At 47.9% G+C, this 15,659-nt stretch overlaps 1 protein-coding gene and 2 long non-coding RNA genes across 19 annotated transcripts in view; 1 reads left to right on the forward strand and 2 right to left on the reverse strand.

Annotated features, from left to right (window-relative positions):
• LOC127906474 (uncharacterized) lies at window positions 1-3,638 on the reverse strand. Of its 11 annotated transcripts, none has more exons than XR_008061516.1 (5): window positions 1,862-3,638; window positions 1,288-1,357; window positions 1,169-1,203; window positions 364-972; window positions 1-167 (listed from the first exon to the last, which is right to left on the reverse strand). It is a non-coding gene; the product is annotated as an uncharacterized LOC127906474 (long non-coding RNA). The 11 variants fall into 11 exon arrangements; XR_008061513.1 differs by having other exon boundaries at window positions 364-818; window positions 903-972; window positions 1,169-1,357; XR_008061514.1 differs by having other exon boundaries at window positions 364-741; window positions 826-895; window positions 1,050-1,357.
• Window positions 3,639-4,067: 429 nt separating this feature from the next.
• On the forward strand, window positions 4,068-4,706 carry LOC127906476 (uncharacterized). 3 transcript variants are annotated; one of them, XR_008061560.1, is made up of 3 exons: window positions 4,068-4,214; window positions 4,275-4,454; window positions 4,515-4,658. It is a non-coding gene; the product is annotated as an uncharacterized LOC127906476 (long non-coding RNA). The 3 variants fall into 3 exon arrangements; XR_008061561.1 differs by having other exon boundaries at window positions 4,148-4,274; window positions 4,335-4,514; window positions 4,575-4,706; XR_008061559.1 differs by having other exon boundaries at window positions 4,148-4,274; window positions 4,335-4,454.
• Window positions 4,166-15,659, reverse strand: part of hook3 (hook microtubule-tethering protein 3) — a 77,141-nt gene continuing 65,647 nt past the window's right edge. For 2 of the 5 annotated variants that reach the window (XM_052458628.1, XM_052458627.1), the window contains exons 17-21: window positions 13,752-13,786; window positions 13,564-13,646; window positions 13,186-13,391; window positions 7,621-7,692; window positions 4,266-4,796 (exon numbers count right to left, since the gene is read on the reverse strand). In XM_052458628.1, coding sequence (XP_052314588.1) covers window positions 4,656-4,796; window positions 7,621-7,692; window positions 13,186-13,391; window positions 13,564-13,646; window positions 13,752-13,786 — 537 coding nt within the window. In that variant the 3' untranslated portion in view covers window positions 4,266-4,655. Of the gene's footprint in view, window positions 4,797-7,620; window positions 7,693-13,185; window positions 13,392-13,563; window positions 13,647-13,751; window positions 13,787-15,659 lie in introns of all 5 variants that reach the window. The other 3 variants (XR_008061470.1, XR_008061469.1, XR_008061468.1) reach the window with 3 other exon arrangements.

Raw genomic sequence — 15,659 nt, forward strand, 5'->3', positions numbered from 1 at the left:
GCAACCAAACTCACGTAATAGTATTATTTTCTGTCAGATATTCTCTCGTGTCGAGTCTAACAATGTTTTTCCGGTCTTATATCGGATGAACTTGGTTGTTATTATTTGATGAGTTTGATTCACTTCTGACACCATGTTACGATGGTAAGAGACGACTGTACAGAGTCCTGACAACATGTTACGATGGTAAGAGACGACTGTACAGAGTCCTGACAACATGTTACGATGGTAAGAGACGACTGTACAGAGTCCATGTTACGATGGTGAGAGACGACTGTACAGAGTCCATGTTACGATGGTGAGAGACGACTGTACAGAGTCCATGTTACGATGGTGAGAGACGACTGTACAGAGTCCTGACACCATGTTACGATGGTGAGAGACGACTGTACAGAGTCCATGTTACGATGGTAAGAGACGACTGTACAGAGCCCTGACACCATGTTACGATGGTAAGAGACGACTGTACAGAGTCCATGTTACGATGGTAAGAGACGACTGTACAGAGCCCTGACACCATGTTACGATGGTAAGAGACGACTGTACAGAGTCCATGTTACGATGGTAAGAGACGACTGTACAGAGTCCTGACACCATGTTACGATGGTAAGAGACGACTGTACAGAGTCCATGTTACGATGGTAAGAGACGACTGTACAGAGTCCTGACACCATGTTACGATGGTAAGAGACGACTGTACAGAGTCCATGTTACGATGGTAAGAGACGACTGTACAGAGTCCTGACAACATGTTACGATGGTAAGAGACGACTGTACAGAGTCCATGTTACGATGGTAAGAGACGACTGTACAGAGTCCTGACACCATGTTACGATGGTAAGAGACGACTGTACAGAGTCCATGTTACGATGGTGAGAGACGACTGTACAGAGTCCTGACACCATGTTACGATGGTAAGAGACGACTGTACAGAGTCCATGTTACGATGGTAAGAGACGACTGTACAGAGTCCTGACACCATGTTACGATGGTAAGAGACGACTGTACAGAGTCCATGTTACGATGGTGAGAGACGACTGTACAGAGACCATGTTACGATGGTGAGAGACGACTGTACAGAGTCCATGTTACGATGGTGAGAGACGACTGTACAGAGTCCTGACACCATGTTACGATGGTGAGAGACGACTGTACAGAGTCCTGACACCATGTTACGATGGTAAGAGACGACTGTACAGAGTCCTGACACCATGTTACGATGGTAAGAGACGACTGTACAGAGTCCATGTTACGATGGTAAGAGACGACTGTACAGAGTCCTGACACCATGTTACGATGGTAAGAGACGACTGTACAGAGTCCATGTTACGATGGTAAGAGACGACTGTACAGAGTCCTGACAACATGTTACGATGGTAAGAGACGACTGTACAGAGTCCATGTTACGATGGTAAGAGACGACTGTACAGAGTCCATGTTACGATGGTAAGAGACGACTGTACAGAGTCCATGTTACGATGGTAAGAGACGACTGTACAGAGTCCATGTTACGATGGTAAGAGACGACTGTACAGAGTCCATGTTACGATGGTAAGAGACGACTGTACAGAGTCCATGTTACGATGGTAAGAGACGACTGTACAGAGTCCATGTTACGATGGTAAGAGACGACTGTACAGAGTCCATGTTACGATGGTAAGAGACGACTGTACAGAGTCCATGTTACGATGGTAAGAGACGACTGTACAGAGTCCATGTTACGATGGTAAGAGACGACTGTACAGAGTCCATGTTACGATGGTAAGAGACGACTGTACAGAGTCCATGTTACGATGGTAAGAGACGACTGTACAGAGTCCATGTTACGATGGTAAGAGACGACTGTACAGAGTCCTGACACCATGTTACGATGGTAAGAGACGACTGTACAGAGTCCATGTTACGATGGTAAGAGACGACTGTACAGAGTCCATGTTACGATGGTAAGAGACGACTGTACAGAGTCCATGTTACGATGGTAAGAGACGACTGTACAGAGTCCATGTTACGATGGTAAGAGACGACTGTACAGAGTCCATGTTACGATGGTAAGAGACGACTGTACAGAGTCCATGTTACGATGGTAAGAGACGACTGTACAGAGACGCTGCTCAGCAGAGCAGGAGGCAGCAAAACAGGGACCACATTCTGACACCTTTTTTTTAACATCAATTTTACTTTTTAAAATGTTTTTATTTTATTTACATTTGTTACAAATCTTGGTTTTTAAAAAATGCTAACGAAAACATTTCCACGTCCAAAAGCTAAAAGTTCAAGACACAACGACGAGGAGAGTTGTCAGAGCACGTCAACAACGGTCTCTTTTATATCACGTAAAAAACGTCTCGTATATCACGTTAAAACACGATACTCTGACGATACACACCCCTCGCCACAAAACCCCCCTTTTAACAATGACATCAGTGGCTACTAAACAGATATTCAGATTGCATGAAAATTAAATCAAAATCGGGAGATTCCAACGTTCCTTAGTATGAAGTCTGTCTGCGTTCTACACAACGCTGGCAATCTACTGCTCATTTCATTGGACAGACACCACGGAGGGAGTACAGTACGTTAATGAGGTTCGCTCGGACAGTTAAACTGCTTTTCAGGAATGACACGGCGCGTCCGAGACGTAAAGCGCAGTGAGAACAGGAAAATACGCCCCACGTTAAACCCCGAAGAACAATTTCATATGTTATAATCCACGTCCTCGTGGGCAGCAGTGGTTCTTTTACGAGTTCACGTTTTGTATTTCAGAAACCCCTTTTTTCGACACTTTCAAAATGACAATTTCCATCTGTTAAGATACAGTCAGATACGACCACTGACTGTTAGTCCACTGCCTAAAACATGGACACTACCGTTTAGAAAGCAGCTGGTACACGACACACTGAAATATGAACGAAGGACCGTTTCGTTCTCACAGGACAAAAGAGGGAAGGACCGTTTGTGGAATTCCCTGAAACAACGCAGGAGGACACGGGACAGAGATTCTTGATCGGTAAATTGCCGGTTCCAATAATCCATAATGACCCACTGGCTGAGCGGGCGACAGAGGGGAAGAGGGCCTCAGATCATTAATAATTCAGCCAATTAAAAAATGGTTTGATTTTAGAAACAAGAGGGAGGGGAAGAGGGCCTCATTTCAGGATCATTAATAATTCAGCCAATTAAAAAATGGTTTGATTTTAGAAACCAGTCCATTAGAAATAGGAAGCTTTCTACTGTTAACATTTCTGATGATGATGATGACGATGAAGAAAGGCCTTGTCTAAAACACCCGGGGACACTTGTGGAATATCTTCTACAGCTAAATACACTGCCAACAGGCTAGAGGACTCCCTATTACAACGAACCTTTCAAATCTCCCACTACAGGCAACAACAAGACCGTCTAACATGGACAAACGGAACACACATAAAAGGACACCTAAAGAGACCAACTCAGAGACCATATCCCTCCTCTGGTACTATACATGTCCTGACAGTCACTGACTGCACGGCATTACATCACGTTCTGTAAACATCAGATCAAGATATGAAAATATCCTCCGATTTTAGAACCATTAAATTTAAAAATAAAAAAAACATCAATCCGCTACCAATTTGTCAAAACTGCATCTCTGCTCACAACATTGTGTTAGAAAATAAATGAGTTGTTATTAGAGAGAGGATTCCTGACAGAACGGGAACAGAACGGGAACAGAATGGGAACAGAAACAGAATGGGAACAGAACAGGAACAGAACGGGAACAGAACAGGAACAGAACGGGAACAGAACGGGAACATGTTTTAGAGAAATCTGAAAACAGTTATTAGATAGAGGATTCCTGACAGAACGGGAACAGAACGGGAACAGAACAGGAACATGATTTAGAGAAATGTGCATAATAATAATACTGTCAGGTAAAGATCCAGGTAGACCAACTCATCCATCCTGAACTGAAGGACTGAAGAGGACAGAGAACAGCGGATCGGTACAGGAGAGGTTTAGTCCATCCTGAGGTGTCTGGATTGCTTGGCAGAGCAGATGCCCGTTACAGAGTAGCGTCTGTCTGTCTGGTGGATAACTGGAGGGTTCCGGGGCTGGGGTCAGTTGTTGCTGAGGCTACCTGGCCTGGAGGGTCAGAACTTAGGGTGAAGGGTCAGGTAGGGGTCATGGTGCCGTGTCTACCTGGCCCGGAGAGTCAGGACAGGGCTCAGGGTCAGGTAGGGGTCATGGTGCCGTGTCTACCTGGCCTGGAGGGTCAGGACAGGGCTCAGGGTCAGGTAGGGGTCATGGTGCCGTGTCTACCTGGCCCGGAGGGTCAGGACAGGGCTCAGGGTCAGGTAGGGGTCATGGTGCCGTGTCTACCTGGCCTGGAGGGTCAGGACAGGGCTCAGGGTCAGGTAGGGGTCATGGTGCCGTGTCTACCTGGCCTGGAGGGTCAGGACAGGGCTCAGGGTCAGGTAGGGGTCATGGTGCCGTGTCTACCTGGCCTGGAGGGTCAGGACAGGGCTCGGGGTCAGGTAGGGGTCATGATGCCGTGTCTACCTGGCCTGGAGGGTCAGGACAGGGCTCGCGGTCAGGTAGGGGTCATGGTGCCGTGTCTACCTGGCCTGGAGGGTCAGGACAGGGCTCGGGGTCAGGTAGGGGTCATGGTGCCGTGTCTACCTGGCGGTGGTAGGCTGTACGTGTCCAGGGTAAGAGCGGCGTGTGCTGGTAGCCTGTCTCTGGCGGGCCAGGAAGGACTGTCCTGAGCCCGTACTGGCCAGACGGTCCTCTGCTGCCTTCTTCTGTAGAGCCATGCCCTGGGGGGAGGGGGAGGGGCACACGGTGGCTTCATTAAGACAGATATTCATTAAAGGAATTGATGGTTAAATCCTCTGCGTCTGTTGTGGGACATTTCTTCAAATGTTTCACTCACAATCGCTGAAGACAGCACCACCACTACTATAAATAACACACTGAAACCAGACAGCACCACCACTACTATAAATAACACACTGAAACCAGACAGCACCACTACTACTATAAATAACACACTGAAACCAGACAGCACCACTACTACTCCTCAACCAAATACACACTTATGCCAGACAGCACCACTAATCCTTGTTTTTAATCTCGATGGAGGTTTCATTATAAGTGACATAGGAAATCCTACAGCGCCCTCTAGTGTTTGAAATGACTAATATAACGTATTATAAACTGGGTGGTTTGAGCCCTGAATGCTGACTGGCTGACAGCCGGGGTATATCAGACTGTATACCACGGGTATGAACAAAACATTTGTTTTTACTGCTCTAATTACATTGATAACCAGTTTATAATATAATATGGGGGGGTTGTGATATATGACCAATATATCATGGCTAAGGGCGTTGCATTGTGCCTTAACCTCTTAAGTCGACCCTCTACTTTTTCGAACATTTTGTTAAAAATCGCATAACATTTCAGTGCCCTGCTACTCATGCCAGGAATATAGTATATGCATATGATTAGTATGTGTGGATAGAAAACACTCAGACGTTTATAAAACTGGTTAAATCACGGCTGTGACTATAACAGAACGTGCGTTTCATCAAAAAGTGCAGGAAAATCTGATCACTGAACATGGAAAAATATATCCATGCGCCACTTCAACCCATTGATAAAGGTGAACCACATTAAATGGGGCCCGCACCACCAGGTTGCAATACCTACAGCTTCCACACGATGTCAACAGGCTTGTCATTTGTCTACGATTTGTTTCTTGGTCAATCGGACGCAAGGCAGAGCCTTTCTTTTGGTCTCCGACCGGATATTTTGTTGAGATTTACCCGGACATTATTTCCAGACGTACCCCTATAGAATATACATCGCCTCGTGATCAATTTGATCGCTTATTAACGTATACTAATACCTAAAGTTGCATTACAAAAGTATTTCGAAGTGTTTTGTGAAAGTTTATCGTCAACTTTTTTAATAAAAAAAAATTACGTTACGTTATAAAACGCTATTTTTTCCTTGATCACACAGTCTTCATAGATCGATATCTAGGCTATATATGGGCCGATTTAATCGAAAAAAGACCCAATAGTGATTATGGGACATCTGGGAGTGCCAACAAAGAAGATGGTCAAAGGTAATGAATGTTTTATATTTTATTTGTGCGGTTTGTGTACGACTATGCTAATTATTTTGTTTACGTCCCCTGCGGGTCTTTTGGGGTGTTACATGCTGTCAGATAATAGCTTCTCATGCTTTCGCCGAAAAGCATTTTAAAAATCTGACTTGTTGCCTGGAATCACAACGAGTGTAGCTTTAATTCAATACCCTGCATGTGTATTTTAATGAACGTTTGAGTTTTAACGAGTGCTATTAGCATTTAGCGTAGCGCATTTGCATTTCAGATGTCTAGATGGGACGCCTGCGTGTCGGGTACGAGCAAGAGGTTAACCTCTTGAAGCTAGGTGGCACTATTTTTTTGGGGGAAAAATAATGTTCCCAAAGTAAACGGTCTATTTCTCAGGACCAGGTGCTAGAATATGAATATAATTAACAGCTTAGGATAGAAAACACTCTAAAGTTTCCCAAACTGTAAAAATATTGTCTGTGAGTATAACAGAACTGATATTGCAGGCGAAATCCTGAGAAAGATCCAATCAGGAAGTGACTCTTATTTTGAAACCCCTGTGTTCCTATGCATCCCTATTGCCCATTGAAAGGGACATCAACCAGATTCCCTTTTCTGTGGCTTCCCTAAGGTGTCTACAGCCTTTAGACATAGTTTCAGGCCTTTATTTTGAAGAATGAGCGTAAACGTCCACATTGCGTAAGTGGTCAGTTGTTGGCTCTCAGTGTGATTTTTGCGCTAAACAGAGAGGTAGCCATTTTTCCTCCCGGTCCTACTGAAAAGCCAACTGTGACGGTTGATATATTATCGAATAGATATTTGAAAAACACCTTGAGGATTGATTATTACAATTTTTTGCCATGTTTCTGTCGATATTATGGATATAATTTGGAATTTTTGTCTGTGTTGTCGTGACCTCTATTTCTGGTGGATTCCTGGGCATAACGCACCAAACTAACGGAGGTATTTGGATATAAAAAATATCTTTATGGAACTGTTTGTGGAATTATAAGTGACCTAGAAAATCCTACAGCGCCCTCTAGTGTTTGAAATTACTAATATAACGTAAAAAGGAACATTTGCTGTCTAACTGGGAGTCTCGTGAGTGAAAACATCCGAAGCTCATCAAAGGTAGACAATTAATTTGATTGATTTTCTGATTTTCATGACCAAGTTACCTGCCGCTAGGTGTACATAATGTTTTGTTAGTATATCGATAAACTTACACAAACGCTTGTCTTGCTTTGGCTGTAAAGCATAATTTCAAAATCTGAGATGACAGGGTGATTAACAAAAGGCTAAGCTGTGTTTCGCTATATTTCACTTGTGTTTTCTTATTTTCGAGTAAGATTATTTGAACGTTGCGCTATGCTATTTAGCGTAGTTGATGACAATTATCCCGGATCCGGGGGGTTCTAAGAGGTTAAGAACAGCTCTTAGCCGTGATATATTGGCCATATACCACACCCCCTCAGCTTTATTGGTTAAATATTGTGCTGGTTCAATCAAACACTGACCATGTTGTACCAGGCAGACACTATGAGTTTCTCCTCCTGGTCTCTCTGAGCCTTGGTCTTGTCGTAGTCTTTCTGTAGCGGGAGACCAGCAGAGGAACAGTAGGTTATTCAACGGCTCTGACTGGGAAGGTAAATAAATATAAATAATAAATATATATGCCATTTAGCAGACGCTTTTATCCAAAGCGACTTACAGTCATGTGTGCATACATTCTACGTATGGGTGGTCCCGGGGATCGAACCCACTACCCTGGCGTTACAAGCGCCATGCTCTACCAACTGAGCTACAGAAGGACCCATGTAATAAAGTGGTGGTATTAAGATCTCTCTCTCGTCTCGTCTCGTCCTTAACCCTTAACCCTTAACCCTTAACCCTTAACCCTTCTCAAACCCAACCCCTATGGGAAGTATCCTTCATCTGGTTCTTCAGGGTCTGGACCTAAACCCAGTTCAACCCCTAGAGCAGCCCATTGGTACCTCCAGAGAGTGCAGCATCCTCTCCTTCTCCTTCAGCTGGTTCTTCAGGGTCTGGACCTAAACCCAGTTCAACCCCTACACCATCCCCCTGGTACCTCCAGAGAGTGCAGCATCCTCTCCTTCTCCTGCAGCTGGTTCTTCAGGGTCTGGACCTAAACCCAGTTCAACCCCTACACCATCCCCTGGTACCTCCAGAGAGTGCAGCATCCTCTCCTTCTCCTGCAGCTGGTTCTTCAGGGTCTGGACCTAAACCCAGTTCAACCCCTACACCATCCCCCTGGTACCTCCAGAGAGTGCAGCATCCTCTCCTTCTCCTGCAGCTGGTTCTTCAGGGTCTGGACCTAAACCCAGTTCAACCCCTACACCATCCCCTGGTACCTCCAGAGAGTGCAGCATCCTCTCCTTCTCCTGCAGCTGGTTCTTCAGGGTCTGGACCTAAACCCAGTTCAACCCCTACACCATCCCCCTGGTACCTCCAGAGAGTGCAGCATCCTCTCCTTCTCCTGCAGCTGGTTCTTCAGGGTCTGGACCTAAACCCAGTTCAACCCCTACACCATCCCCCTGGTACCTCCAGAGAGTGCAGCATCCTCTCCTTCTCCTTCATCTGGTTCTTCAGGGTCTGGACCTAAACCCAGTTCAACCCCTACACCATCCCCCTGGTACCTCCAGAGAGTGCAGCATCCTCTCCTTCTCCTGCAGCTGGTTCTTCAGGGTCTGGACCTAACCCGTACCCCTAAACCCAGTTCAACCCCTAGAGCAGCCCATTGGTACCTCCAGAGAGTGCAGCATCCTCTCCTTCTCCTTCAGCTGGTTCTTCAGGGTCTGGACCTAAACCCAGTTCAACCCCTACACCATCCCCCTGGTACCTCCAGAGAGTGCAGCATCCTCTCCTTCTCCTGCAGCTGGTTCTTCAGGGTCTGGACCTAAACCCAGTTCAACCCCTACACCATCCCCCTGGTACCTCCAGAGAGTGCAGCATCCTCTCCTTCTCCTGCAGCTGGTTCTTCAGGGTCTGGACCTAAACCCAGTTCAACCCCTACACCATCCCCCTGGTACCTCCAGAGAGTGCAGCATCCTCTCCTTCTCCTGCAGCTGGTTCTTCAGGGTCTGGACCTAAACCCAGTTCAACCCCTACACCATCCCCCTGGTACCTCCAGAGAGTGCAGCATCCTCTCCTTCTCCTGCAGCTGGTTCTTCAGGGTCTGGACCTAAACCCAGTTCAACCCCTACACCATCCCCCTGGTACCTCCAGAGAGTGCAGCATCCTCTCCTTCTCCTGCAGCTGGTTCTTCAGGGTCTGGACCTAAACCCAGTTCAACCCCTACACCATCCCCCTGGTACCTCCAGAGAGTGCAGCATCCTCTCCTTCTCCTTCATCTGGTTCTTCAGGGTCTGGACCTAAACCCAGTTCAACCCCTACACCATCCCCCTGGTACCTCCAGAGAGTGCAGCATCCTCTCCTTCTCCTTCATCTGGTTCTTCAGGGTCTGGACCTAAACCCAGTTCAACCCCTACACCATCCCCCTGGTACCTCCAGAGAGTGCAGCATCCTCTCCTTCTCCTGCAGCTGGTTCTTCAGGGTCTGGACCTAAACCCAGTTCAACCCCTACACCATCCCCCTGGTACCTCCAGAGAGTGCAGCATCCTCTCCTTCTCCTGCAGCTGGTTCTTCAGGGTCTGGACCTAAACCCAGTTCAACCCCTACACCATCCCCCTGGTACCTCCAGAGAGTGCAGCATCCTCTCCTTCTCCTGCAGCTGGTTCTTCAGGGTCTGGACCTAAACCCAGTTCAACCCCTACACCATCCCCCTGGTACCTCCAGAGAGTGCAGCATCCTCTCCTTCTCCTGCAGCTGGTTCTTCAGGGTCTGGACCTAAACCCAGTTCAACCCCTACACCATCCCCTGGTACCTCCAGAGAGTGCAGCATCCTCTCCTTCTCCTGCAGCTGGTTCTTCAGGGTCTGGACCTAAACCCAGTTCAACCCCTACACCATCCCCCTGGTACCTCCAGAGAGTGCAGCATCCTCTCCTTCTCCTGCAGCTGGTTCTTCAGGGTCTGGACCTAAACCCAGTTCAACCCCTACACCATCCCCCTGGTACCTCCAGAGAGTGCAGCATCCTCTCCTTCTCCTGCAGCTGGTTCTTCAGGGTCTGGACCTAAACCCAGTTCAACCCCTACACCATCCCCCTGGTACCTCCAGAGAGTGCAGCATCCTCTCCTTCTCCTGCAGCTGGTTCTTCAGGGTCTGGACCTAAACCCAGTTCAACCCCTACACCATCCCCCTGGTACCTCCAGAGAGTGCAGCATCCTCTCCTTCTCCTGCAGCTGGTTCTTCAGGGTCTGGACCTAAACCCAGTTCAACCCCTACACCATCCCCCTGGTACCTCCAGAGAGTGCAGCATCCTCTCCTTCTCCTGCAGCTGGTTCTTCAGGGTCTGGACCTAAACCCAGTTCAACCCCTACACCATCCCCTGGTACCTCCAGAGAGTGCAGCATCCTCTCCTTCTCCTGCAGCTGGTTCTTCAGGGTCTGGACCTAAACCCAGTTCAACCCCTACACCATCCCCAGTCTGGACCTGGTACCTCCAGAGAGTGCAGCATCCTCTCCTTCTCCTGCAGCTGGTTCTTCAGGGTCTGGACCTAAACCCAGTTCAACCCCTACACCATCCCCCTGGTACCTCCAGAGAGTGCAGCATCCTCTCCTTCTCCTGCAGCTGGTTCTTCAGGGTCTGGACCTAAACCCAGTTCAACCCCTACACCATCCCCCTGGTACCTCCAGAGAGTGCAGCATCCTCTCCTTCTCCTGCAGCTGGTTCTTCAGGGTCTGGACCTAAACCCAGTTCAACCCCTACACCATCCCCCTGGTACCTCCAGAGAGTGCAGCATCCTCTCCTTCTCCTGCAGCTGGTTCTTCAGGGTCTGGACCTAAACCCAGTTCAACCCCTACACCATCCCCCTGGTACCTCCAGAGAGTGCAGCATCCTCTCCTTCTCCTGCAGCTGGTTCTTCAGGGTCTGGACCTAAACCCAGTTCAACCCCTACACCATCCCCCTGGTACCTCCAGAGAGTGCAGCATCCTCTCCTTCTCCTGCAGCTGGTTCTTCAGGGTCTGGACCTAAACCCAGTTCAACCCCTACACCATCCCCTGGTACCTCCAGAGAGTGCAGCATCCTCTCCTTCTCCTGCAGCTGGTTCTTCAGGGTCTGGACCTAAACCCAGTTCAACCCCTACACCATCCCCTGGTACCTCCAGAGAGTGCAGCATCCTCTCCTTCTCCTGCAGCTGGTTCTTCAGGGTCTGGACCTAAACCCAGTTCAACCCCTACACCATCCCCCTGGTACCTCCAGAGAGTGCAGCATCCTCTCCTTCTCCTGCAGCTGGTTCTTCAGGGTCTGGACCTAAACCCAGTTCAACCCCTACACCATCCCCTGGTACCTCCAGAGAGTGCAGCATCCTCTCCTTCTCCTGCAGCTGGTTCTTCAGGGTCTGGACCTAAACCCAGTTCAACCCCTACACCATCCCCCTGGTACCTCCAGAGAGTGCAGCATCCTCTCCTTCTCCTGCAGCTGGTTCTTCAGGGTCTGGACCTAAACCCAGTTCAACCCCTACACCATCCCCCTGGTACCTCCAGAGAGTGCAGCATCCTCTCCTTCTCCTGCAGCTGGTTCTTCAGGGTCTGGACCTAAACCCAGTTCAACCCCTACACCATCCCCCTGGTACCTCCAGAGAGTGCAGCATCCTCTCCTTCTCCTGCAGCTGGTTCTTCAGGGTCTGGACCTAAACCCAGTTCAACCCCTACACCATCCCCCTGGTACCTCCAGAGAGTGCAGCATCCTCTCCTTCTCCTGCAGCTGGTTCTTCAGGGTCTGGACCTAAACCCAGTTCAACCCCTACACCATCCCCCTGGTACCTCCAGAGAGTGCAGCATCCTCTCCTTCTCCTGCAGCTGGTTCTTCAGGGTCTGGACCTAAACCCAGTTCAACCCCTACACCATCCCCCTGGTACCTCCAGAGAGTGCAGCATCCTCTCCTTCTCCTGCAGCTGGTTCTTCAGGGTCTGGACCTAAACCCAGTTCAACCCCTACACCATCCCCCTGGTACCTCCAGAGAGTGCAGCATCCTCTCCTTCTCCTGCAGCTGGTTCTTCAGGGTCTGGACCTAAACCCAGTTCAACCCCTACACCATCCCCTGGTACCTCCAGAGAGTGCAGCATCCTCTCCTTCTCCTGCAGCTGGTTCTTCAGGGTCTGGACCTAAACCCAGTTCAACCCCTACACCATCCCCCTGGTACCTCCAGAGAGTGCAGCATCCTCTCCTTCTCCTGCAGCTGGTTCTTCAGGGTCTGGACCTAAACCCAGTTCAACCCCTACACCATCCCCCTGGTACCTCCAGAGAGTGCAGCATCCTCTCCTTCTCCTGCAGCTGGTTCTTCAGGGTCTGGACCTAAACCCAGTTCAACCCCTACACCATCCCCCTGGTACCTCCAGAGAGTGCAGCATCCTCTCCTTCTCCTGCAGCTGGTTCTTCAGGGTCTGGACCTAAACCCAGTTCAACCCCTACACCATCCCCCTGGTACCTCCAGAGAGTGCAGCATCCTCTCCTTCTCCTGCAGCTGGTTCTTCAGGGTCTGGACCTAACCCGTACCCCTAAACCCAGTTCAACCCCTAGAGCAGCCCATTGGTACCTCCAGAGAGTGCAGCATCCTCTCCTTCTCCTTCATCTGGTACTTCAGGGTCTGGACCTAAACCCAGTTCAACCCCTACACCAGCCCATTGGTACCTCCAGAGAGTGCAGCATCCTCTCCTTCTCCTTCATCTGGTACTTCAGGGTCTGGACCTAAACCCAGTTCAACCCCTACACCAGCCCATTGGTACCTCCAGAGAGTGCAGCATCCTCTCCTTCTCCTTCATCTGGTACTTCAGGGTCTGGACCTAACCCGTACCCCTAAACCCAGTTCAACCCCTACACCATCCCCCTGGTACCTCCAGAGAGTGCAGCATCCTCTCCTTCTCCTTCATCTGGTACTTCAGGGTCTGGACCTAACCCGTACCCCTAAACCCAGTTCAACCCCTACACCATCCCCCTGGTACCTCCAGAGAGTGCAGCATCCTCTCCTTCTCCTGCAGCTGGTTCTTTAAGGCCTGGACCTCTGGTGCCGAGCCCTGGTTCTGTTTAGGGTCCAGGGTCCGGATAACACTCTTCGCTTTCTCCAGGTACTTCTTATATCTGTCCTCCATCTGCTTCATGTCTTCATCCTTCTTCTTCAGTGCCTCCTCTAGCTCCTCCACTTTCTGGGCTGGAAGGACAATCAACAATGGACACGATAGTTAAGACTATTATTATTATTATATTATTATTATTATTATTATTATTATTATAAGTGGATAAAAGCATCTGTGCTAAAGTCTAATTTGTGTAATATCTTAAAATGTTACACAACTACAACGATAATAGATGTTTAAACTTACAGCTAGATGTGTACTTGGGCTCCAAGTCATCAATGTACGCACACTTCTTCTGCAGTTCGCTGTTCGCTTCCCGTAATTTCTCCCTTTTTTTTTTCCCCCCGAGAACACAACATCAGCAACAGACAAGTCACTTAAAAAAAAATAAAAAAACATCCTTAATTGATCAAATAGTTAAAATGACTACTTACATGTGTACATCGTTCTTCTTCTTCAGAATGATCGACTAAAAAAAAGTTGAAAAAAAAAATACAAATGTTTGGTTATGATTTCATCAAGACGAGATACTTCCCTGGTTGTCCACCAGAGGGCGCTGTAAAAGCACCAATGCTGTCACATTACATTCGGCCTATATGGTTATACATGTTAACACACCAAGACATAGTACAATACTGTAACCCTGGGAATTATGTCGCGATACACATATTTGATGTTGGTATATTGACTTTCTGTTTTTTGTCCCCCCCCCCCATAAATTATGTGGTATGAAACAGGTGTAGCTAGGAGCTAAGAGTCATATCTCATGTGGTATGAAACAGGTGTAGCTACGAGCTAAGAGTCATATCTCATGTGGTATGAAACAGGTGTAGCTACGAGCTAAGAGTCATATCTCATGTGGTATGAAACAGGTGTAGCTAGGAGCTAAGAGTCATATCTCTCCTGTAGCTAGGAAACAAAGCCTCTATAGGAGAAGAGTAGCACCCTGATTTAAAAATCACCAGCATGAATACTGAACAAAAATATAAACACACAAAATGCAATGATTTTACTGAGTTACAGTTCATAGAAGGAAATCTGTCAATTTTAATAATATATTTTAGAATAATTGTAATTAATTAGGCACTAATCTATGGATTTCACTTGACTGGGCAGTGGTGCAGCCCTGGGAGGGCAGAGGCCCAGCCAATCAGAATTTGTTTCCCCCCACATAAAAATATGTATATTCGTCAAGTTTCATCAGCTGTCTGGGTGGCTGGTCTCAGACGATCGATCGTGCATGTGACGATGATGGATGTGGAGGTCCTGGGTTGGCGTGGTTACACGTGGTTGTGAGGTCGGCTAGACGTAATGGCAAATTCTCTAAAACAAAGTTTGAGGCGGCTTATGGTAGAGAAATGAACATTCAATTCTCTGGCAACAGCTCTGGTGGAAATTTCAGCGGTCAGCGTGCCAATTGCACACTCCCTAAAAACTGTTTTTGTCCCCAGCACAAGGTGCACCTGTGTATTGATCATGCTTTTTGTTCACAAAATGTGAGAGGGGTTGGCTTTTTGTGCATATGGAACATTTCTGGGATATTTTATTTCAGCTCATGAAACCAACACTTTACATGTTGCGTTTATATTTTTGTTCAGTATAGATTGAAAATGCAATTCTTAACTACTAATCTAACTACACTGAGTGGACAAAACATTAGGAACACCTTCCTAATATTGAGTTGCACCCCCCTTTTGCCCTCAGAACAGCCTCAATTCGTCGGGACATGGACTCTAGGTGTCGAAAGCGTTCCACAGGGATGTTGACTCCAAGGCCTCCCACAGTTGTGTCAAGTTGGCTGGATGTCCTTTGGGTGGTGGACCGTTCTTGATACACAGGGGAAACTGTTGAGAGTGAAAACCCAGCGGCTTTGCAATTCTTGACACAAACCAGTATGCCTGGCACCTACTATCATTACCCCGTTCAAAGACGTTTAAATACCCTCTGAATGGCACACAAACCATGTCTCCATTGTCTCAGGGCTTATAAACCCTTCTTTAACCAGTCTCCTCCCCTTCATCTACACCGATTGAAGTGGATTTAACAAGAGACATCAATACGGGATCGTATCTTTCACCTGGTCAGTCTATGTCATGGAAAGAGCAGGTGTTCCTAATATTTTGTACACTCAGTGTATAATGGAAGGAAACTATTCCACATGGAGTGAAGGAGTCTAACTGGGATTGATCTCCAAGCCATACTTACAATCACCTGAGGGGAGAAGCAGGGTTAGAGAGAGAGGGGAGCGAGGGGGGAGAGAGAGGATGGGTGATTTAATACAGGACAAAACCATGGACCCACAGAGAGAGGAGAGAGAGTGAGGGAGAGAGACACAGAGAGAG

Source organism: Oncorhynchus keta, chromosome 12 (genome assembly GCF_023373465.1).
Source record: "Oncorhynchus keta strain PuntledgeMale-10-30-2019 chromosome 12, Oket_V2, whole genome shotgun sequence".
NCBI lineage: Eukaryota > Metazoa > Chordata > Actinopteri > Salmoniformes > Salmonidae > Oncorhynchus > Oncorhynchus keta.